Raw genomic sequence first — 23,427 nt, 5'->3', positions numbered from 1 at the left:
TATTACACATCTGCAGAATATTTCGTTTCTGAGACACCCCGCATATCCAGCCTGTGGAAAAGTAACCTGGGAATCCCGGTTATCTACTCTACAATTAAATGAAGGAATCGTATCAGATTAACAGGTGACTCAATGGTGACTCACAACTGAAATGACAGAAAAAAAAGCAGAATATCTTAGAAGTAAGAGTCGCCAAGGTAAACTAAAACTTTCTATTTGAGAATTGTCCAAATCCTTCTTCACCGTCTGGGTTTATTTTTTTTCTTAATCATGCTCCAGCCATGTCCTAACCCTTTCAAGTCCCTTCTTTACTCAGTATTGTACACACACACACACACACACTATCTGAAAATACCATCATAAGCACGTCTGCCTTTCCTCTCAGCCCTCGTCTCCTCGAGCGATGAAACAAACAAGTCCTATCATCAGCTGGACAGTTAGGGAAAGGTAAAACAGTCGGCATCTTTTCTTACAATAGCCATGGGAATGTTTATATGCTCGGCGCTTTTGTGTAAGAAGTCATGTTTTTCTGTGTGTGTGTACCTCTCTGTCCGTCTATACACACATTTCTGAATCAGAATCCTTAACCCTAGCGCGCCCCGTCTTCTCCCCGCTCCGATGGATGTTGTATTGCTTCATTGTTCGGTGGCGTTTTTTTGTTTTTTTGTGTTTTTGTGTTTTTTTTTAGGCTGAAACTTTTGTCAGCAATACAAGCCACTGTGCCTGGAGGCCATTCTTTAATCCACCTCTGTTCGGCAGCTCCAAATATTTTCATTTAGCTTCAGTTTTTAAAAAAAGGGAATGTGCACCCTGCCAGGCCCACGGTCACCGATCTTTTTTTCTATCTGCTCTTCCTCTTGTGTAGAAGAGAGACGGCAACAACACTGACATAAGGAATGTCTCTCACCATACAAATACAGACCCCCGCATCACGCTAACTCAATACTCTGTTGTTTACTTTCATGGCCAGAGGGCAATCATAAAAAAGAACCAAGGACATTTCATCTATCCACACAGAAACAGGCACTCTATCTCCCTCTCTAACACTGATGCGCACATGCACGAGTGTCCACACACACACACACACACACACACATACTGCAAATGAAAACACAGAGAGGTGAGGGGCAGAAGACCAGATTACAGTATAACTGAGTTACTAATTTAGTGAGTTACCTCGCTGTTGAAAAGCAGCCTCCCAAAGAGCAGCTTGGCCTCCTGTAAGCCTCCCTCCAAATACACAGCACCTGAGGAAAAAAAAGAGACAGAGAGAGAGAGAGAAAAAAAAAAAACAGAAATGAGGAGAAAGTCGGGATGAAAGTGGACAAGATCGATAAAGCAAAGTTTAATCAAAAGTGGTGGTGCAGACTGTGTGCAATATTTGCTGGAAACGGTGCCGGATACGTTTTTTTTTTTAAAACACGTGAAATGGCAAAACAGCTACCCAACCGCCAGCCACACACATCTGCGAAAAAAAAAAAAAAAAAAAAAAAAAAAAAGCACCAAGTTCCACCAGTACATTTGCTGCCGTAAAAATTCCAAGCAATTTTGAGGCAATTCCAGACTTCTCTCCTAATGGAAAACTTAAAATTAATTGAACTCGGCAATGAGTTATAATTGCTTTATTAAAAGTAGGAGTGCATTTTTATTGCTTTTTGATGGTGAAATGACCTCGGGGTTCCGGTGCGGATCCACCTCCCCCCTGTCAGAGCGCAGCAGGAGGAGGAGGGGGAGGAGGAGAAGGAGGAGGAGGAGGAGTGCAAGGGACGGCTTCATCGCCACACCGAGATGGAACCGGCCAAGGTCACATAAACATCAAGCTTGAATTCAGAGTGGCAGGCTGAGCCTCACACATGCATAGGTATGAATAAGCCTAACATGAACACACAAACACACACATATACGTTTAAACACAGACAAATGCACGCACACAAAGGCTTAGCACCGCCTTAGCCGCTCGCCTACACACGATATATCTGTGCAAATGTGCAGAAAAACACACCGCATACACTGAATTCAATTTCAGTGAGGAAAAAATAAGACAGCAGAAGGTCAGAGAGCACACACACACACACACACACACACACACACAAACACAGAGAGACACACACACACAGACACACAAGGGACAAGGAAAGAAAATCGATAGAGGATCAGTCCCAAATTGCCGAGAGCTGCTGTCACAGCGCGCGGGGGGGGGACAAGACGAGTATCCCAAATTTCGCCCTCTATGGGAATGATATCTCTCCATCTCATTCTGTTGCACCGGTCGGCTCTCTTTTTGATTCTTTTGTTGTTTTGTTTTCCCCCCTTCTACCTCTTTCTCCCGCCAACATCGGTGGAACTATCTCGGTGCCTTTAAGTTGCGCACAACTTCGAACCGTATCACACTTAGGGTGGCTCATTCAATTTAGAAAGCAATAACCACCTGGCAAATTGGGTATACAATTGTGCGATGGTTTTTATTATGTGCATAAATGAGCCATTGGAGATGGGGCGCGGCGCGGTCGTGAGTCTAAACGCTCAAACTGCTTTCATGGACGACATCAAAAACAGATATGAGGGATTCATCATCGGGGGAGGAAAACTGCTTTCAGATGGCTAACAGGCCATTTGCGCACACACACAGACACGCGCACAAACACCGGAGACCTACATAAACAGAACCATAAAGAAATACAAACAATCCACCCGGCACAAAGGCAAACACACGTGCGCACAAGACACCCACTCCGTCTTCCTCTCACTCCCTTTACTTCCACACAGAGCGGGAAATTACTACCAGCCACAAGCCAAACAGTGGTAAAAGTTGATTGAGGCAAGTTTGTCTCCTCCACCAGCCACTTGGCCGGTGCCCAAGTGTCACTTGGAGGTCTTATTTTGCTCGACTGGTAAAATAATGAAGGTAGCTTGTGAATTTTCGGACAAAAAAGTTAATTTCCTGCCCTGCTTATGACTACCGAATAACAAAATAAGCCTATTAATTTAAATCTAAACATCTAAACTCATCTTTAAGTTCACAAACACCGCACACACACACACCGCAAAACCCCTTGCAGATGTGTCTCGGAGCGCGAGGCCTCTGTAATCTCGGTGTGACGGTGCGAGCGTCTCGCTGAGGCAGACCGCAGCAGGCCCCAGAGACGGGAGCGGTTCCGTACAGGATGTCTTCCGCTAAGCATCAGCCCTGAGATTTGTGGTTTCTCCATAATGCGGACCTCAGTTTCTAGATGCTCCTACACAGCAGATGTTCCCTCTGGAGACCAGCTGTGGGTGGATAGAACTCCCTCCATGGACCGAGTTTTGACTGTCTTTCAACTATCAGTCATGCTGCATTCATGTGTGTTGTGAACATCGAGGCCGGGGGGGGTGGGGGGTGGGGGGTGTGGGTGCGGCCCAGAGGCGGCTTTCATCACGTTTCGATGACACAGCAGATTTGGAAAGTTCCGCCAAGTGGAGGCCTTAAAGTCATTGGAACTCAAAGAGGTTTTGCTTCTTATTGGATTTTCCAAACTTCTTCCAAGAGGAAAGAGAAGGCGACGAGTATGCAGGGAGGTGAGGGAGGGGGGGAAAGAGGGAGAGCCTCAAGGGAATGAAAAAGGTATTAAAAATCTCAAAGCAACACCTTTGGTGTCAATCAAAGGCCCCGTGGATGAAGAAACCAAGATATGCAGTTAATTCTAGCGAGAACGCTCTGACAAGGAGGCTGTCCGTGCAAAAAGTGTGCCCCAGAGCGGTCCAATCAATCGCACAACATGCCGCAATCATTAAACGGAGATCCAGGCTTCGCAGTCCACCCCATCAGCTTGCAAAGTTGCAGCGGAGGCCCTGAATACGCAGCCCACCAAGACGCCCGGCCAACTCAACTGGCAATTATACGCTAGCATCTCTCTGCAGCTCATCTTGCAGTACCATCATGCCCAGCCAAATCGCTCTGCAGTCTCAAAGCCCTGGCCCATTCAACCCACTGAGATGCCGACTGTGCCAGAGAAACCAGCACAAAATGCACGAGGCCTCGGGTCTGCGGTAGACCTGCTTAGAATATGCATATTAAGAATCACTGACACTGCAGTGGGCACGCTTCATTTGAGTTTGCACTAGATGTAGCTTTGATACTTATGGGACCGTATAATTGATCCACTTGCTCCTGCCAAACTAAATGAAACTTACAAAATAGGTCTGATCCATTTGAAACTTCAACGTAATAAAATAAATTTTGACACAGGTCAGAGAGCGCACAGTGGACGAAGCAAAACCGAGTCACAGCCTTCATCCAGAACCGTGCAGAGAAGGCCGGTCATGTTGCTAATGAATCTCCACATCTGTCACACATCACACTCAGGCAGCCGTGCCGACTGTACAGTGTTATGTTTAGGAATAGAATTTCCAATGTCTGTGGGCTTTCAGTGACCAATAAAAACCCAGAGTCCAGGGCATATGAAACACCAGCGGCTGACAGTCACATTAATAACCTAGAATGAATTATTCAAAAACGCTCAGGCTCTAATCCATCAAATAATATATTAAGCCGCTCTCTCTCTCGGCTCGATAGGGGCTGAAGCGGCAGACGGACACAGAAAGCAACATATTAACGGCGAAATAAACCAAACCAAAACATGAAAATAGAAATTTTGCAACAGCGGCAACAAAGGCAGGCTGATTACATTGTAACATCAAACATCTTACTTTTCAAAAATGAGGCTGGTGGTGGGGCGGGGGGTGAAACACAGAAACAAAACAAAAGAGGGAGCACGAGAAACCAACTCCACCATTGCTACCGTTGCAGCAATTAACAAAGAGAGCAGTGCTCGCTCAATGAATACACCGGCTGTATTGTGTATGAATCTGATATTCAGCAAGTGAGAGATAATCCTTTCTCTCCATTCTTTTAATAGGAAGAGCTTAGAGGGGGCCCTCACAAAGGTTCACCATCTGTATCCCCCATGGCTGCTGGCAGCGTATAATCCACAGATCAACTGTACAAGGAAATTAGGGCCATAAAAACAGAGTGGGGCCTCTTTTCTTCTTCCCTCAATGCTTTTCAAACGGTTCGATAGGAAGGAAGCGAGGTGGCTTATCAGTGAAGAGGACCTGAGAGGGAGAAGGGAGGGCAACAGGCGTGCAGACTCTCTCTGAATAGTCTGAGGGAGAAAGTGGTTTCTAAAGACGAAGAGGTAAAGTGGGCAAGAGCAAAAGTAGAGAGAGAGAGAGAGAGAGAGAGTACAGAATGGGAGGCGCGCAGGCCAAAAGAGCCCAAATGAGAATGGCCCACTCCGGCAGAAGTTAATGACAGGGGATCAGAAAAGCAAGATTTCCATTCAACACTTTGAATTATTCAGGGTTGCAGGGCACCCATTTGCATTGCAGATGCCTTCGCTTTCCATTCCTCCACCGCTCTCCCTCCATTCTTCCTCTCTCTCTCTCTCTCTGTTTCTCTCTCTCTCTCTCTCTCTCTCTCTCTCTATCCCGAGCAAGAGAATGGCCCTGCCTCAGGGTTAGGAGATACAGACACATTCTCCGCTCCACCAACAGAGGAGAAGCCTGGCCCATGCAAAGCAGGAGATTATCTGCCATTTCCAACACAGTCCAGGTTCAACGGTCACTGTGGCAGAGAAACAAATAAAACAGAGGTCAGAAAACATGCATAGTAAGCTGTTAAAGCTATCTGCCAGGGCCTTGGAAATATTATGTGCATGTCATATTCCATCTCCACTTTCAAAAGGGGAATGTAGAAAAAAAAAAAAAAAAAGACACATTTGAATTCTACGCACGTGGCACACTTTGATTCAGTGCTAGGGGAAAATAGCATGTTAAAAAGAAGAGAAAAGGAAAAAAAAACAAAAAAACGACGGTGCCTCAGACAACAAGGCAGCGACACTTCTGCAAGTGCAACTCTGTTGATGTGGTGCCGGCTGCTTTTGTGAAAGTGGTGGTTTGACGTCTCTGTCAGAAGGAAAGCGTGCGCGAGGGTGAAATGACAGCAGTCGCGCCCCCCCCCCCCCCCCCCCCCCCCCCGTCCCATCCTACCGCACGTGTGAGCGCTCCGAATTTGTCTTGTAAGGAGAAAACGCTGAGAGTTAGCGGGTTGGGGGGGGTGGGTGGGTTGGGAGTGGGGGGGCTGACAGAGTGACAGGATGACTCATCATCTCCATGACACATCTTTCACCTAATAACACCCAAACTACATCACAGGGGGGGGAACAGAGAGAGATGGAGGAAAGCAAAGGGACAAAAAGAGTAAGTCGGAGAGAGGGGAGGGAGGAGAAAGATAAACAGCTCGACAACGGGGTCTTAAAGGAGGCCTTTGAGCTAAAAAACTGAAATGAAGATGACAAAAGTCTCACTGAAAGGGAGAGAACATCAAGACAGCAATCTCAACGCCAGTGATTTTGCATGTCTCTGGAGTGTGTGTGTGTGTGTGTATACGCGTGTGTGTTGCCCATCAGCGTGTGTGGCTGGCGTGGAAGGCTATTTTGAGTTACTGATCCAAAACCCATCACCACAGGACGCTCTCTGACAGCGGTTTTCTCACAGGTTCCTTTTATACCAGCACCCCTGTTTATTCATCAGTTTTACTAAAATGAAATTTCAGATAGAACGGGACGGAGAGGGAAGACGGAGAGGGAGAGGGAAAGAAAAAGAGAGGCGTCTGCCGTCGCGGCCCCGCTGCCTCGCTCGGATGTGCGCCGCAATGAGGCGGCGACAGCCACAGGACCGAATAGATTACGACTCCGTCTCCGCCGATAATGAACCCGTAACAAGTACAGGGCCCCAGGGCCCGAGAGGGAGGGGGGAGGGTTAGGGGGGGGGGGGAGGGTTAGGGGGGGGGGGGGGGGGGGGGGGGTGCGATGCCAGTCAGCACTTTCCCGCCGCTCTTCACGCACAGCTGTTTTTTTGGTGTTGGGGCGGGAGACGGAGAAGATCTCTTTAAAGCCACCCACTTTCCGTATCTAGCATCGGGCGAGCGGAGGGATGGCTGGACCGGTTCAATCAAGATGGTGATAAGATGAGGGAAGCTGCCGACTCTGCAGCTCTCCAGGACCGAGGCTTAGCTTAGCACTGCCCATGGGGTTAGATAGAGAGAGGGGGAGAGAGGGGGAGAGAGGGAGATCGCCTCCACCAAGAGATTTGTGCGTGTGTGTGTGTGTGTTTTGTGTGTGTGTTTTGGGGCAGGGGGTCCTAATCACTGCACAAACTCCAATGTACTCCACCGAGCTGCTAGCGAGATGAATAGCTAGCTTGTGTGTGTGTGTTTGGTGTGGGTGAGGGAGAGCGGTGCTCTAGGGATTGCCTGTCCAGCCAGAGGTCAAACCACATCTCCTGAGATCAATAAAGCTGCTTAATGTGTCTGAGGCCTAATGGGAGATCCACTGCAGCTATTTACACAGCTAAACACACACACAAACCTGATTTAAAGCTATTAAAAAAATGATATTCAAAGCACATGCACATGAATTAGACACATTTATGCATTGTTACCAATAAAAACAACGATGTGCTGTTTTAGAGTCCAGTAAAGCAGCCCTGCACTGTGGTTAATAGTTAACTAGGGTATTAAACCCCCTACCAATTTTTGTGCTCTCTTTATGTGAGCGGAGAGAAAGAGAGAGAGAGAGTATTTGTTTTGGGTATATGTAAATCTATTCTTTTAGGAATAGATTTACATATTCAGTTCGCTCAAAATGCGTTCCCTCTTTGTTGTTTCCATGCACCGCCATCATCACTGATTCCATCTTGCGTCTCGTGGGAATCTCACCGATGAGCGCCTCAAAGCAGTTGGCCATGGCGTGTCGCAGGTCCGACTCCCGGCACAGATCCGGTCCGTGGGCGTAGAGCATGAAGCGATCCAGCTCCAGTTTCTGCAAAAGACAAACAACATTCAAATCAGTGCCAGCGCCGCTGTAATAGCCTCTTCAGAAGCAATAGCGTCTTTGGTATTGCACGTTTTTATAGGCTCTCTCCGTTGAAAACGAGCGAAAAACCTGGAAAAGGCCTAAAAACTCGAGGGAAATGAAAAAAGATTGCCTGCCCTTGTTGGAAAAAGGTTCTACTTCATGGCACTGACAGATGTGCCCATGTGTTGTCCAGCTGTGGCATGATGCAGTAAGCCGGCACAAGGGGGAAAATGTGCACACACACGCGCATACATGCACACACAAAAATAGACTGGCTCACACACACACACACACACACACACACACACCAGATAATCCCATGATAAACTGTGAAATATTCCAGCGGTGACCTTCATTCTCTCTGAAAGTAAAAGTAGTGGGCTGTATCACCGGCAAATCACTTTTTACAATAACATGCATTAGTACTGCAAAAAAGTCTTCCTTCTAGACCTAGACTGAAGTTTCATATGAACCATATACATGTTAGAGGAGTGTGTTTGTGACTGGAAGGTCACTGCTTTAAATCCACAAACCTGCTGGGAAAATCTGTGGGGAAAGTGAATGACAAAGTCTGCCCCCATGCACCCGACAACCACCATCAAGAAACCCTTGAGCAAGGCACCGAACCCCCAACTGCCCCAGCTGCTAATTGGCCAACAGCTAATTGTCTGTGTTTGTGCTGGGCAGCGTGCAGGAGTGAAGATATATGCAGCTGTTTGAGTGTGAGGCAGGGCACTGTGGGAAAAAAAGCAACACCCACATGCCTAGTCTGTTGCATTTTATGTAAATGAGTGTTCTGATGAGTTCACTGTGGGTCAGTCAAACTTTCTCCTATTGTTTTCCTGAGCCAAGTCAAAAGTAGCCCAACTTGACTTTATTGGCAGCGTACCACAGAAGAGAACCCGGCAAAAACAGTCAGGGTGCTATTTAATTATGGCTGCTAACTGTTGGTGGTATCCTACCCCCCGCGCTTGCACACACAAATTAAATCACAAATCATAAATACTCCAACTCAGAGGGAACTCGTTCTGACTTTTAAGCCTTCCAAGTGAAGTGGCGGCTTGTGCCGTTGCTTGCTGAAGATATTTTTTGAGAGATAATTGCGAGTGTTCTTGAGCAGACGGCTTTAGAGGAGCCTGGTAAACAACTTGGCAACGTCGAACACTGTATCATACTCACTTTACCGCGAGCGGCAAATTGAAACAAGCCAAACTGCTACACAGCACTAATGCAGATTCGGGCGGCTGCATCTTTGTATTCAGCGGGGAGCAACATGAAAGATTGAAGTTTTTAATTGCTTTCTCCACATCACGGGACGATTATTGTTGTGTTCTTTACAAGCGTGCCAGTGAGTGTGGCTTGGCTCTACGCTGCTGCCAGTGAGAGAGAGAAGGGGGGAAAGCGAGGGGGGGGAAGCGAGGGGGCCTGGTGATAACGGGAACTGGAGAGCGTTTCAGGAAGACCTGTAGGGGCCCACGGGGACCCCAGCCGCACCAGTGTAGACCTTCAAAACAACAACCTTTTAACTCCAATTACAAACCTGAGGGGGCAAAAAAAAAAAAAAAGCAAGGAATGGCAGCGAGACAAAATTACTCTTTTCCCCAGTGCCCCCTTAGAAAGAAGCAAAGTCATAACAGCAAGACAGAAAACAATAACGCTGTCTCCAGCATGTTCTCCTGTCAGCTCGGAGACCTTTCGCTGTTTTGACCTGTGGAGGGAAGACTTGTTAAGAGTTGGAGGAGGCGGGTCTACCTTGGCTAGCATTGCCAGGTGCTGGTTCTGTACGATGGCCGTCCTGTAGGTGGCCAGGCCGCCCTCCTCTAAGCTGGGAAACAGGTAATACAGGTGGACACTGTGGACACGGGGAAACAAAATGCAGATAAGAACGACTAGGGAAACAAAATGCAGATAAGAACGACTAGGGAAACAAAATGCAGATAAGAACGACTAGGGAAACAAAATGCAGATAAGAATGACTAGGGAACAAGCCGCCGGATCCAAGATGGCAGGATTCCTACACATCTTCCATTTGAATATTACACACACTACCAGTCAAAAGTTTGGACACGCACATTTTTCTTTATTTTTTACTATTTTCCACATTTTAGAATAATAGTAAAGACATCAAAACTATGAAATAACACAAATGGAATCATGCAGTGACCAAAAAAGTGTTAAAACAAATCAAAACTATCTTATATTTTAGATTCTTTAAAGTAGCCGCCCTTTGCCTTGATGGAAAGGCAAAGGCTTTGGAAAGAAATTCATACATAGGATCAACTTCACTATTTATATTTGTCTAAGAAACACATTTCAAGCAGAAATCTTTAGATCAAAATGGCTTTAAGAGAATAAAACACATAGTACATTCAATCAGGTGGATCCAAACTTTTGACCTTTTTTTCCTGACTGGATGCAAATATTTTAATCAGTCTTCAATATGAGCAATAGTGATAGTAAAATGTATAATCAGATAAGTATCATTCTTGAACAACAGCTTTCCATTCATACTTCCTCATACTTTTCAAGACCATCAAATTAATTTTCCATAGATTTCCAGCCTTTCCAGGGATTGCGTTGGATCCCAGAAATAGCCGCAGACGCTTCAGTAGTCACACAGCTGGGTTCCAGGCGAGCAGGTTCCATTTTCATTACGGTCCAGCGTCTCCCTAACCGCAGCGTGTCATTTGATTTCATTTGAATTAAAACAGGCCATTTAATTCAGTCATTTCTAATCAATGCAAAGAGAGGAAAGCAGGTGGCGTTCTGTTTTCCAAATTCACGAGAGGTCTATTTGTCAGGGCATTGTGATCTTAGTGCAAAAACAAAGCACTTGGAATTAATAAATACCACTTAGTGTAATGAAAAATAATTAGAGCGGGGACACTTGGTGTTTTGGTGAAAGCGTCAGTCATGGAGACCGGCTGCCTGGGTTGCACAGCAATCTTCAGGTACAACCAGAGCAAACTGTGTGTTGCATTTAAATGGTTTTGTGTTTATTTCTTTTTTCCTTCTAAGAAGAAGATGTTGTCAAAATGTTGTCAGAAATACTGAAATCCTGGATATGGAAGTTGATATGTGATGTGTGTGTTTCTGTGTGTTCATACACTATCAGTCAAAAGTCTGGACCCACCTGATTGAATGTTCTATGTTTTTCATTCTCTTAAAGCCATTCTGATCTAAAGGCTTCTGCTTAAATGCTTGAAATGTGTTTCTTAGACAAATATAAATAGTGAAGTTGATCCTATGTATGAATTTCTTCCCAAAGCCTTTGCCTTTCCATCAAGGCAAAGGGCGACTACTTTAAAGAATCTAAAATATAAGATAGTTTTGATTTGTTTAACACTTTTTTGGTCATTGGCCATTTGTGTTACTTCATAGTTTTGATGCCTTTACCATTATTCTAAAATGTGAAAAATAGTCAAAATAAAGAAAAATGCATGTGTCCAAACTTTTGAATGGTACTGTATGTGTCAATGAGCTCATTAAACAGGAGTGGGCTGGGACGTCCCTTTAAGATGAATGGAACAGAGCAGCATTATCTCCTTCATAATGTTGTTGAGTTGTACAGCAAAGCAAAACCTCTGACTGCGTCGACCATGTGGCACATCAAAACTTCATTAAGTGAACATGAAAACTGCAGCACTTGCTGGTATATCTGAAACCCGTCTCATATCAGTCCCTCCTGTGCTTTTCCTTTCATGCTCTGCAGCTGTGGCTCTCAAACTTTTTGTCTCTCGAGTCCAAAAAGTAAAGTGATGCCTATTTGCAACCCTGTTGCAATGGTAAATATGCAGAATGGTGACCTGTGACACCAAAGATGATTACTAGTTACCCTTTTCAGGCATTTTTACTTTAAATAAACACATATATGTATTATTTCACAAGAAAAAATACATAACATAAATACTGAAAATGATAATTATGGATTTATTCTCTAAAAATCTGTTTTTTACATTGTCTTTTGACCCTTTAAAATCATCTTGTTCAACAGTAGCTCCCTGGTTTAGGGTTATATTCTGTTGGCTAAACAGCAGAGCAGAGGCAGCCTCTGAGGACAGAGCGCGCTGGAGGTGTGCAGGGCAGTTGGCTCGATCTGCTGTACCCATTTAACTGGACAAGAGGCTGATAAATTATTCAGAGGGCCGGAGCGTGGGCCGAGCATGTACCGTCAGACGCTAACAATCAAAGGAGGAACACACGGGGAGAGAGGGAAAGAGGAAAAAAAAAATGTCCAGAGAAACGGAAGCTAGCCATCTTCTTTGTAGTACTCTTTCTGCTCCATAAGGAGCTGAAGCTGTGTACACTAGTTTCACTTCCAATTAAAAGGTCCGATCCCGCTCTTCACCGTTCGGTGTTGTGGAAGTGCTGGCATCGAGGGTGAGGAGTGTTGGTTTGTGAAGTTATTGTATGCTAATAGATGATAAAAATACCGTCCTACATTTGGCAACCTGCGTCTGCATGCGAGCGCTTGAGTACATGTGCTTTACATCCATGTGGCTAGAGAAACCCTCGCATTTTCTTCCCCTGTCATAATATCCACTCGCATGAAGAAGCAGCGGTAGGTAGGCGGGCAGCTAGCTACGTAGGTAGTGTGTGAGATTAATAATAGCTACATATAATTAGCGCTGTGCTTAGGCAAGTGTTGGGCAGCGCGGTCTACACTCACCTGGGAGTCAATAACACAGTCAGCATTCCAGACAGCTAATTGTGAGTTGTCATGGAGAATTTCAGGCCGTTAAAAAGGATCGGGGGGGGGGGGGAATTACATCCCAGTTCCAATTACCAGTAAATCACTGTCTTGAATGGGTGGAAAGTGCGGAGAGGAGGGGGGGGGTTGTGACAGATATAGATAGATAGACAATGAGAAGGAGAGAGAGAGATAAAGAGTGAGGGAAGAAGGGTGAGAGAAAGAAGAGGCCGATGGTGTTGACGTCGGCTTCAATTAGCGGCCGCGTCTATCAAAGATGTGAGAGCGCGTTCTCACCTGGTGAGGAACTCGACGACGGCATCACCCAGGAACTCCAGTCTCTCATTGTGATTGATCCTAGGGGAGGGAGAGGAGACAGGAGGTGGGGAAGGAGACAGGAGATGGGGAAGGAGATAGGATGGGAGAAGGAGACAGGAGGCGGGAGGTGGGAAGGAGATAGGAGGTAGGAAGGAGACAGGAGGCGGGAGGTGGGAAGGAGACAGGAGGTAGGAAGGAGACAGGAGGTAGGAAGGAGACAGGAGGTGGGAAGGAGGCAGAAGGAGACAGGAGGGGGAAGGAGACAGGAGGCAGAAGGTGGGAAGGAGACAGGAGGTGGAGAAGGAGACAGGAGGCAGGAGGTGGGAAGGAGACAGGAGGGGGGAAAGAGACAGGAGGTGGGGACAGAGAGAGGAGGGGAGGAGGCAGGAGGGGGGGAAGGAGACAGGAGGTGGGGGAAGGAGACAGGAGGTGGGGAAGGAGACAGGAGATGGGGAAGGAGACAGGAGGTGGGGAAGGAGACAGGAGATAGGGAAGGAGATAGGAGATGGGGAAGGAGACAGGATGGGGGAAGGAGACAGGAGGCGGGAGGTGGGAAGGAGATAGGAGGTAGGAAGGAGACAGGAGGTGGGGAGGTGAGAGGAGGAGAGAAGGAGGCAGGAGGTGGGTAGGAGGGGGGAAGGAGACAGGAGGTGGGAAGGAGACAGGAGGTAGAAGGTGGGAAGGAGACAGGAGGTGGAGAAGGAGACAGGAGGCAGGAGGTGGGAAGGAGACAGGAGGTGGGAAGGAGGCAGTAGGAGACAGGAGAGGGGAAGGAGACAGGAGGCAGGAGGTAGGAAGGAGACAGGAGGGGGGAAAGAGACAGGAGGTGGTGAAGGAGATAGGAGGTGGGGAAGGAGACAGGAGGGGGGAAGGAGACAGGAGGGGGGAAGGAGACAGGAGGTGGGTAAGGAGACAGGAGGTGGTAAGGAGACAGGAGGTGGGTAAGGAGACAGGAGGTGGGTAAGGAGACAGGAGGTGGTAAGGAGACAGGAGGTGGGAAGAAGACAGGAGGTGGGAAGGAGACAGGAGGTGGTAAGGAGACAGGAGGCAGGAGGTGGGAAGGAGACAGGAGGCAGGAGGTGGGAAGGAGACAGGAGGTGGTAAGGAGACAGGAGGCAGGAGGTGGGAAGGAGACAGGAGGCAGGAGGTGGGAAGGAGACAGGAGGCAGGAGGTGGGAAGGAGACAGGAGGGGGAAAGAGACAGGAGGTGGGGACAGAGAGAGTAGGGGAGGAGGCAGGAGGTAGGAAGGAGAGAGGAGGTGGTGAGGAGGCAGGAGGTGGTGAGGAGGCAGGAGGTGGGGAAGGAGACAGGAGGTGGGAAGGAGGCAGGAGGGGGGGAAGGAGACAGGAGGTGGGTAAGGAGACAGGAGGTGGGTAAGGAGACAGGAGGTGGGAAGAAGACAGGAGGTGGGTAAGGAGACAGGAGGTGGGTAAGGAGACAGGAGGTGGGTAAGGAGACAGGAGGTGGGTAAGGAGACAGGAGGTGGGGAAGAAGACAGGAGGTAGGAAGGAGACAGGAGGTGGGGAAGGAGACAGGAGGTGGGGAAGGAGACAGGAGGTGGGTAAGGAGACAGGAGGTGGGGAAGAAGACAGGAGGTAGGAAGGAGACAGGAGGTGGGGAAGGAGACAGGAGGTGGGGAAGGAGACAGGAGGGTGGGAAGGAGACAGGAGGTGGGAAGGAGACAGTAGGTGGGAAGAAGACAGGAGGTGGGAAGGAGACAGGAGGTGAGAAGGAGACAGGAGGTGGGAAGAAGACAGGAGGTGGGGAAGGAGACAGGAGGTGAGAAGAAGACAGGAGGTAGGAAGGAGACAGGAGGTGGGGAAGGAGACAGGAGGTGGGGAAGGAGACAGGAGGTGGGGAAGGAGACAGGAGGTGGGGAAGGAGACAGGAGGGTGGGAAGGAGACAGGAGGTGGGAAGGAGACAGTAGGTGGGAAGAAGACAGGAGGTGGGAAGGAGACAGGAGGTGAGAAGGAGACAGGAGGTGGGAAGAAGACAGGAGGTGGGTAAGAAGACAGGAGGTGGGAAGAAGACAGGAGGTGGGTAAGAAGACAGGAGGTGGGAAGGAGACAGGAGGTGGGTAAGGAGACAGGAGGTGGGTAAGGAGACAGGAGGTGGGGAAGGAGACACAAAGAAAGGTGATGTGAGAAGAGTTGAGGAGTTAAGAGAAAGAAAGACTCCAAGCTAACACACACACACACACACCTGATCAATGTCCTGAGAGTAACAGCAGCTCACATTCAATAATAAGTAGTCGTTGCCCTTAAAATTAGCTCATTTCATTTCCCCTGAGATATCCCTTCCTTTCACAGTTTAAGTTAATTTTCTTGTCAGCAGGCCTGCCGGGCGTATTAATCACGACTATCTTCCCCTTTGACTGTGCCTGCGGTCAGTGATAGCATGAACAGATACGGGCCTGCGGGACAGCCTACCTGGAGGGGGAGGGGTCGTCCTGGCCCAGTCGAGACATGATGTTAATCAATGTGTTGATTCCTGGGGGGGGGGAGAGGTGGAGGTGAGGGGTCAAGACGGAGAGAGTGAGAAAAAAAGAAACAGAGAGAGGGAGAGGAAAGAGTAGCGACCCCACCTTTCTTCCTCATGTACATATGGTGGACCTTCCTGTCCCCGTATTTGGGCTGGCGGATGCCGCAGTTGGACAGGGAGTTGCGGGCGTGGTCGGGATTCATGCCGAAGTTGAGGTGGTGGCTGGGGTGAGTCATGGCCAGCTGGAGGAGGACGAGGGAGGATAGGTTGATGAGGGAGTTAGACAAAAAAAAAAAAAAAAGGAGCAATAGTCTGGTGAGCAACAAAAAAAAGCGAAATTGACTGCTTTCTGACTCGGATGCTTCAACAACACGGTCCCCAGGCCTCGTGAAAACCCTCCACAGAGGCAGATCTCTTCCATTTCCTCTTTTGGCTAATGACTAATTACAAATTGTAACACTGGTCCAAGCAAATCGTTCCAATAATGTTGGAGCAGCGATAGCCCGAAGGAATAGAGGAGAGTGGGCTGTATTTAAGCAAACCACGGAGAGAGAGAGAGCAAACCCCCTTGCCTCGTTGTCTTTAAGAGCGAAAAGTGAAAGTTGTTTGTACGAATGGAGTGAATATCTGAAAGTTAATGACTTTAAACGTTCAAACCTGTAAAGAGAGGCAAGTGGCGAAATAAGTGGAGCTTTGGGGGGGGGGGGGAAATAACCCTCAAGGAAACGCTTTGTTTGAAAAGAGGACAAAACTGCTGTGCCTAGAAAGACTGTCTAAGGCTGAACATCTCCAACTCGCTGAGGGAAGAAAAAGGGAAAAGATAGGGCTCAGTAGGATATGTCAAGCCTTTATCAATCTTACATTAGGAGAATGTTAATCTCAGCAAAAAAAAAAAAAAAACCTCCAAGTACTCTTCTCCACTGGGCTTGCTTTTCAAAATGCTTGTCTCCTTTCAGCCAACTTCAAATCAATTTCAAGCTCCAATGAGATATATATGTAAAATGTTAACAGAGAGGTTTCAATATTTATAGTCGCTCAAGAGGCCTTCAGCTTTGTAGCCTTGAACAGAGAGACGACAAATTCAACAGCAATCCTATTTTTTTCTGTGGTTAAGAGGAACAGATTTTTTTTATTTTTTTTTGCGGGCAAAAACTACTTATTTGACATGACACAAGCAGAAATCTAGCAATTCTCAGCGCCGTGTTGACAGTTTGATAAAAAAAAACAACAACTTCTACTTCCAATTCCAACTCCCCCATTGTGTTATGTCAGACACAAGTCAACGACTGCCTAGTACACAGCCTGAACTACAGAGTTGGGTATACTAAAGGAAAAGTATCAAGCAAAATACATCAGTTATTCTGTAAACACTGCAGGTCCTACGGTTAAGGACGGCAACCGACAGCAGCACTGGCTTTAAAGCTGAATCTTACTCGAGGATTGACGTCTGTAACTGTCCTGTCAACATAATGACTGCATAAAGTATTGGAAGGATTCGGATTTAGTGATCACTGCCTCAGCTGCTGCTCAACAGCCTTTGGCTAAATGGGAATAAACATGATCACTCAGAAGAGACTGGCAGACTTGACTGGAAAGAGCGTTCCTCCCGCAGCCGCATGCAGGGAAACTGATGGGCAAACTGCCTGCTCGGCTGACAGCGCGCCCGCTCCGAAGTAATCAACAGTGTCATTACTGTGTACTGCATCATTTAATATAGTACACAGGTAAATCAGGATTCGGGGGATATAAAAAAAACAAAAAAAAAAAACAACGGGAATGGAATGAGACCGCTTGGAAACAGATGGACGCCTCGATCACGTGGCCACGCGTGCTCCATCGTGAATAACAAAACAAACAAAAAAAAAAAAGTAGCCTTGCACTCTGTGCACTGAGTCACAGACGGACACATACACACAGGCGCACAAACAAAAGCGTGGGAGATCAGAGCCGAGGCCGCGCACTTGTACGGTTAAATTATTGAGGTCTTCTGTGATGCCTCTCATTCTGCCAGCATGGGTCAAAAAGTGAAGAACGAGGTGAAGCAGCGGGGGGGGGGGGGGGGTGGATGGGAGTAGGAGGGGTAATACGGCGGAGGTGGTGATGGAGGAGCAACCAGGAACGCATGCATCTCCAACCTCCAACACCCCCACCCCACCACCCAGTTTTAAATCTTTAACAGGCAGGCTCTCAGAAGAGGAGCTTCACAGGGCCAGTGCTCCACTGGAGGCGGGTAGGGGGAAGTGCAGAGCAGAGACTCTCGCTCTCCGGCTGGGTTTTGTCAGTCGCCTCATGCCGCCATCGCGTTTAATCTGTAATGCAACGTATGTGCAAAGTCCCACGCAACGCTCCTGTGGCTCGGACGTATCGGGATGAAACCGATGAGGCGTGGTTGGAGATTATACTATTACAACATACATTTTCACTGCAACTTTGACTCACTGATTCACATTACAGAGAGCTAGTTAAAAACCAAGCACCGATTCTGTACGGACCCAAAGTACATGTGTGCCGATGACACATAGACTTAATTAATTACGAGTCAATTAGAATGTGATCTCAGCTCTCCGGCTCCCTAGCTGATCAGCTGCTTTCATCTCTTCTGTGGAGAATACACTAATGTTACACTGCTTGGCTTGTTAGTTGATGTTCGCGACAGAACCGCTGGCGAACATAGCTTACAATATATCACATACATATAGAAGCACTGCTTATACAACAACATCATTCATCATAAAATGCACGAATACACTACCAGTCAAGTCTGGACACACCTGATTTAATGTTCTATGTTTTTCATTCTCTTAAAGCTATTTTGATCTAAAAGGCTTATGCTTAAATGCTTGAAATGTGTTTCTTAGACAAATATAAATAGTGAAGTTGATGCCTATGTATGAATTTCTTTCCAAAGCCTTTGCCTTTCCATCAAGGCAAAGGGTGGATACTTTAAATAATCTAAAATAATATATAGTTTTGATTTTCTTTTATCACTTTTTTGGTCACTGCATGATTCCATTTGTGTTATTTCATAGTTTTGATGTCTTTACTATTATTCTAAAATGTGAAAAATAGTAAAAAAATAAAGAAAAATTTGGTGTGTCCAAACTTTTGACTGGTAGTGTATGTGCTGTCTAATCATAAAAAGATGTAGCAGCAAAATCGTCAGTGTTAATCTAACTGAGTGTGTAAAAATCAACACTATGCCAGTGTTTATGTAAGTCCACATCATCAGATTTAACACTTTTAGATAGTTCTGAACAGCCGCCCCAGAGCCACATCAGCTCTGTGATTGGACAAACAACTCTCCAATCAACACCTGTCAACTCCAAATACTGTCACTGGAAAAACAAGACCGGAACATTTTCTGTGCATAATGCATATATCATATCAGCATACATTACTGTACCACTAACGAATAGATGAAGAACCCAGAAGTACGTTCTCCCGTCACGTACCGTCATCTAAATTCATTTGCATACGAGAAGAGTCAACAATAAATAAATAGTTCAAGTTGCATTTTTACAATTCTACAACTTCTCCTTCCTTTTATTACTTAGATAAGCTTCTATAAAGAACAGACATGATTTGTAGAAAATATCGTTTTACCAAAGTGTATCAAGATTTGCACTCAGGTACGAAGACCACAGTGTCGTGCATTATTCCTGCACTGGTACGATGAATCCAACGCATGCAAAACAACCCCCCTTGTATTGAAACGCAAAGCATTCACGACGCAGTAATGGAGTGGTAACAGATTCTCTCATTTTGGAAAATGAATGGACGTTAAACTCATTAAGTGTGATTGCGGCATCGCAGCGGAGGCACTGATCTAGGATAAACAGCACGTTCTCGGATCGTAATTAAACAGACGGCCAAATGGGAAGTGATGACGGATCTGAAATCGGTCCCGACTCCGAGAGTGCTGCATGAACGAGGACCGCTGCCCTCCTGTCCAAACAGATCCGGGTAGGGAAGTGTGTACTGCGGGCTCTTAACCACTGATGTGTGTGTGTGTGTGTGTGTGTGTGTGTGTGTGTGTGTGTAGTAGATGGGGGGAAGGTGCTGTAAACCCAGCAATGACGGCTCCCCACCTGGGCCATTTCAGCTCCTGTGGTGGTGAACTGCTGTCAGCCCTGCTCTGTCCACACACACACACACACACACACACACACACACACACACACTGACGAAGACCCATGTCGAGGTATTAACACCTCAGTGGCTGACACGTGATACGAAAAGACACGCAACACACACACACGGGCACCACAGTGGTCCACTTCTTTGAGCTGTCTAGTATTATGATCAAACTGATTGTTTTCTATTGTATTCTTTCTTTTTTGGAAGGAGGGAGAGAGAGAGAGAGGGAGGGCCAAATCCATCATTATCTTCCCAGGAGCTGTCAGGCTCAAATGGGCGTCACCTCAGTGAAAGGGGCCATCACTTGTCAGCAGAGGGCCGGCCTCACGCCAGGTCAAAGTGTTTCCTTTTTGGTCCTCATAATGACAGATCATCGTTACACGGACGACAAAATGGCCAATCCCTGATCGATACGTGCAGATCCCCGCGCATACACACCGACGCACGCACGCACAGGCGGAGGCGGCGCGCACGCACACACAGCCTTGAGCGAATCCTAATGCATCCTTCCCCTTTTTAACTATGTATAGGCTACAGCGCATTGATTTCTAATGTATCAGGTTATGACAGCTCTTCAATATTGCTGGAGGCAGCCGCGGGGTTTACTCCGAGAGCACACGGCTCGAGGCTGCAGACCTGACAGGGGAGAGCTGGCATTACAGAGGAGGCTGTTGTTGTCCTGACTACTGTCACGGCAACTCACAGCAGACCCAGGCTGGCTGCTGCAGAGATATGACTCAGGCCGGTGTGTTTGAGTTACCTCAGGTGACTCCTGAGCCCCTGTTTCCACCTGAACTATCCCCGCAGAGGCAGAATGGGCACGGTAATGAGCCGAACGCTCCCCTCCCGGATCTCTGCCGCGCAAGAAGCCAATGCACAAAAATGTTGACTTTTTCATCCGGCTATCTGACCGGTTGTAGCCTGTGCCCCCGCCTAAAAGAACCAGAGGGGATTTGCAATTCCTTATCCACCCCTGCTCCTGTTATCAACTATGCCAGCCTTTAAATAATGCAGCTTGGGTTGGGGCGTGGAGTCGCATCGCTTCCGTAAGAAGTTGTCATGCCCGCGCCTTACCTGAAGGAGGCAGCGCTCCTTGAAGACGTAGCCGATGAGCTTATCCAGGTGCATCAGGCACTGGTGGTACCGGATATGGTGGGTGAGGACAGGCAGCATCATGGCATGCTGCGGAGGGAAGAGAGGAGACAAAAAAGGGCAGGGTGAGGGAGGGGAGACAGCAGAGAAAGGCAAAAGCCAAAGGGGGGAGAAAGAGAGATTGGAAAGATATGAGAGAAGAGAGAGAGCGTGTTTTGAGAGAAAGCGTGATGAAGAGATTGCGAAAGAGAAAGGGAGAGGGTTGGTCGAGGGAGCAGAGAGGGAAAAATCAATCAGCCAGTCATTATTTATTAAGTGGTGCTCTGCAACAGAGAGATGAAATAATCAAAAACCCAATTGCTGCACTGTGAGAGGGAATGGCAGGGAAGAGGGAAATTCACATTTGGACACGGACAGTCAAATCAAAGCCCATTTCAACATGTTGACACACATACAGTCGAACAAACACTGACAACCTCCTATGTGCCTGACCCTCATATCTTTACAAAAAAAAAAAAAAAAGTTTGAGAAGAACGAAGCAAAAGAAAAGGAAAAAGAGAGGAAGCGAGAGAGAGAGAGAGAGAGAGACAGAAACAGACTCGGTGGGTGGGTTGGTGAGTGAGTGAGTGGGTGGGCGTGCGAGTAAGTGAGTGAGCAAGCAAGCATAACAGCGAGGGGAGTGTGACTTAGCAAGTGAGAACGAAGCCGAGAGAGAAAATAGTCAGTGGTCAGCAAATGAGTCTGACAGTCGGAGAGCCTGTTGCAGAGCCAATCTACAAAATCATTAGCGGAGGCTTATCAAGTCGGGCAGTCGCAAGCGGCTGAGAGACTGTAGCGAGGCTGGTGTACACACATTAACCCCGTGCCACCACATGAGAGAGGAGGGAGCCATGCATGTTTTAATTAGTGCTACTGGGGAGGGTGAGCCGGGGGCCCGCCGGCTACAACCGGTGCTGCCACGTAGCCCCGGGGCCATCACAGGGGCCATGGTGACACACTCCCCAGGCCTTGTTAAGCAGCCAATTAACAAAGCCAGGCCCCGCGCGTGTCTACAGCTCCTGACCTGTTCTGATGACTGGCTGAGTGACTGACTGTGTGTGAGTGTGTGTGTGTGTGTGTGACTGGCTTATTAGAGTGATACTCCAGTAATTAAAAGGTGGGAAATTTCTAATTTACTGTCAGGGATGAAGCTTGAGGATTTTGGACACTGTCCAGCCGGACCGGCAGCCCGAGTTTTCTTTTTATCCTGGCTGAAATATTACAAGCGCAGTTTTTAAATTGGGCTTTAACTCACTGAATCATCATTTTGTTAACTCCACAGTAATGACTACCCCGCTGTGTTTTCCAGATTTAATCGCATCCATCTGTTTCACGGGATTAAATAATATGAACTGTATAGCCTGAACATCATGTTTCATTTAAAAGGTTAGTTTATTTTAGTGTACGCTATAGTCTAAGCAATAGAGATGTCATTATAAGGCTAAATGCTTTAGTGCAATCCAGGCTTTAGGCTGTGCTTTAGTCCAATCTATAATAGAGACAGTTTATTAGGATGCATCTATTCAGAAATTCCATGTTAGGGCTGCAGCTAACAATTATTTTCATTATCGATTAATCTATTAATTATTTTTACGATTAGTCAATTAATTGTTTAGCCTACGAAAGGTCAAAAATATTTACAAAAAGTTACCAGAGCCCAAAGTGATTCTTAAAATTGATTACTTAGTCTGACCAGCAGCCAGAAGAACAGCGAAAAAGTATTTATTTCATAATATGAAACCAAGAAAAGCAAGGAAATCTTAGCATTTGTGAAGCTGTGACAGGCAATTGTTTGGTATTTTCACTTGATAAATGACAAACAATTAATCGATTATCAAAATTATATCGATTTTCTGTCAATCGATTAATCAGCTAATCGTTTCTGCACTATTCCAGGTATTAAAGCATTTCAAATTTGCAAAAGAAACGACCCGTTTCCTAGACTTACAACAGAATTCAGACAGTTGTATAGTATCCCTGCATGCCCCGACTTTGGCTATATGATACTTAAGTAAGTGGATCAATGTACAGTAAGTGATGATGAATAAATAAACGCACTGAACGGTTTCTGTGAATAAAGATTCACCCCCCCCCACCCCCTCCTCCCCTTCTTTTCTCAGGAGCACATGTTGAGTTTGTGGAGAGATTTCAAGCTGTGACTTTCCCTCCAACTGTTTCTGGCCGGCTGATCAGTCTCCGCGGGGATTTGATCAGGGACACAAAAGGGCAAAACAAAAAACAGGAAAACAGCACTACATTTTTTAAGAAACTAAATCCTATTCGATAGATATATGCGTCGATAGATTGATAAGATAAATAAATAAATCACATCCCTGCCTCCAGTGTGTAGCCTGGTCCTCGACAGACTCTTTCAAGTGAAACAGTGAAACAACCTTGATTTTGTTCCGATCGGAGCGCCCGCTTTCAAAATCAAGCGACTGTGGGTCAGTTTCGCCGTTGTCTCTCGTCCGTGTCACATGTTGCGGCGAGCGGACGCGGCGGCTCGAATTGAAACTATCCGCGAACCAATTAGCTGCACCACTCTAGCTTGAGGCAAATATAATTGGGCGGCAATTATGGATCAGATCCTTCTTTGCTAGACCTTGCTGTGAGGGAGGTCTGGCTCGCTAGGCTAGCCCTTTCTGTCATTCCTCTCCAAATGTGAGTGTGAGCATCAGCTGCAGGCTCTCCTCACCGCATGGAGGACAAAACAGAGGGGTGAGGCAGGGAATGTGTTCACAGAGAGGTGAATGCTGCTACCAATTACTTTCTT

General features: G+C 46.9%; 1 protein-coding gene across 2 annotated transcripts in view; it reads right to left on the bottom strand.

The window, feature by feature from the left end:
• The window catches only part of drosha (drosha ribonuclease III), an 88,370-nt gene that overhangs the window by 35,319 nt on the left and 29,624 nt on the right, over window positions 1–23,427 (bottom strand). For both annotated transcript variants that reach the window (XM_071894680.2, XM_071894681.2), the window contains exons 17-23: window positions 20,598–20,705; window positions 15,490–15,628; window positions 15,335–15,395; window positions 12,883–12,942; window positions 9,648–9,747; window positions 7,757–7,859; window positions 1,177–1,247 (exon numbers count right to left, since the gene is read on the bottom strand). In XM_071894680.2, the coding sequence (XP_071750781.2) occupies window positions 1,177–1,247; window positions 7,757–7,859; window positions 9,648–9,747; window positions 12,883–12,942; window positions 15,335–15,395; window positions 15,490–15,628; window positions 20,598–20,705 (642 nt within the window). The remainder of the gene's footprint in view (window positions 1–1,176; window positions 1,248–7,756; window positions 7,860–9,647; window positions 9,748–12,882; window positions 12,943–15,334; window positions 15,396–15,489; window positions 15,629–20,597; window positions 20,706–23,427) is intronic.

Source organism: Centroberyx gerrardi, chromosome 22 (assembly GCF_048128805.1).
Source record: "Centroberyx gerrardi isolate f3 chromosome 22, fCenGer3.hap1.cur.20231027, whole genome shotgun sequence".
Taxonomy (NCBI): domain Eukaryota; kingdom Metazoa; phylum Chordata; class Actinopteri; order Beryciformes; family Berycidae; genus Centroberyx; species Centroberyx gerrardi.
This window is presented reverse-complemented; position numbering and strand designations above follow the sequence as displayed.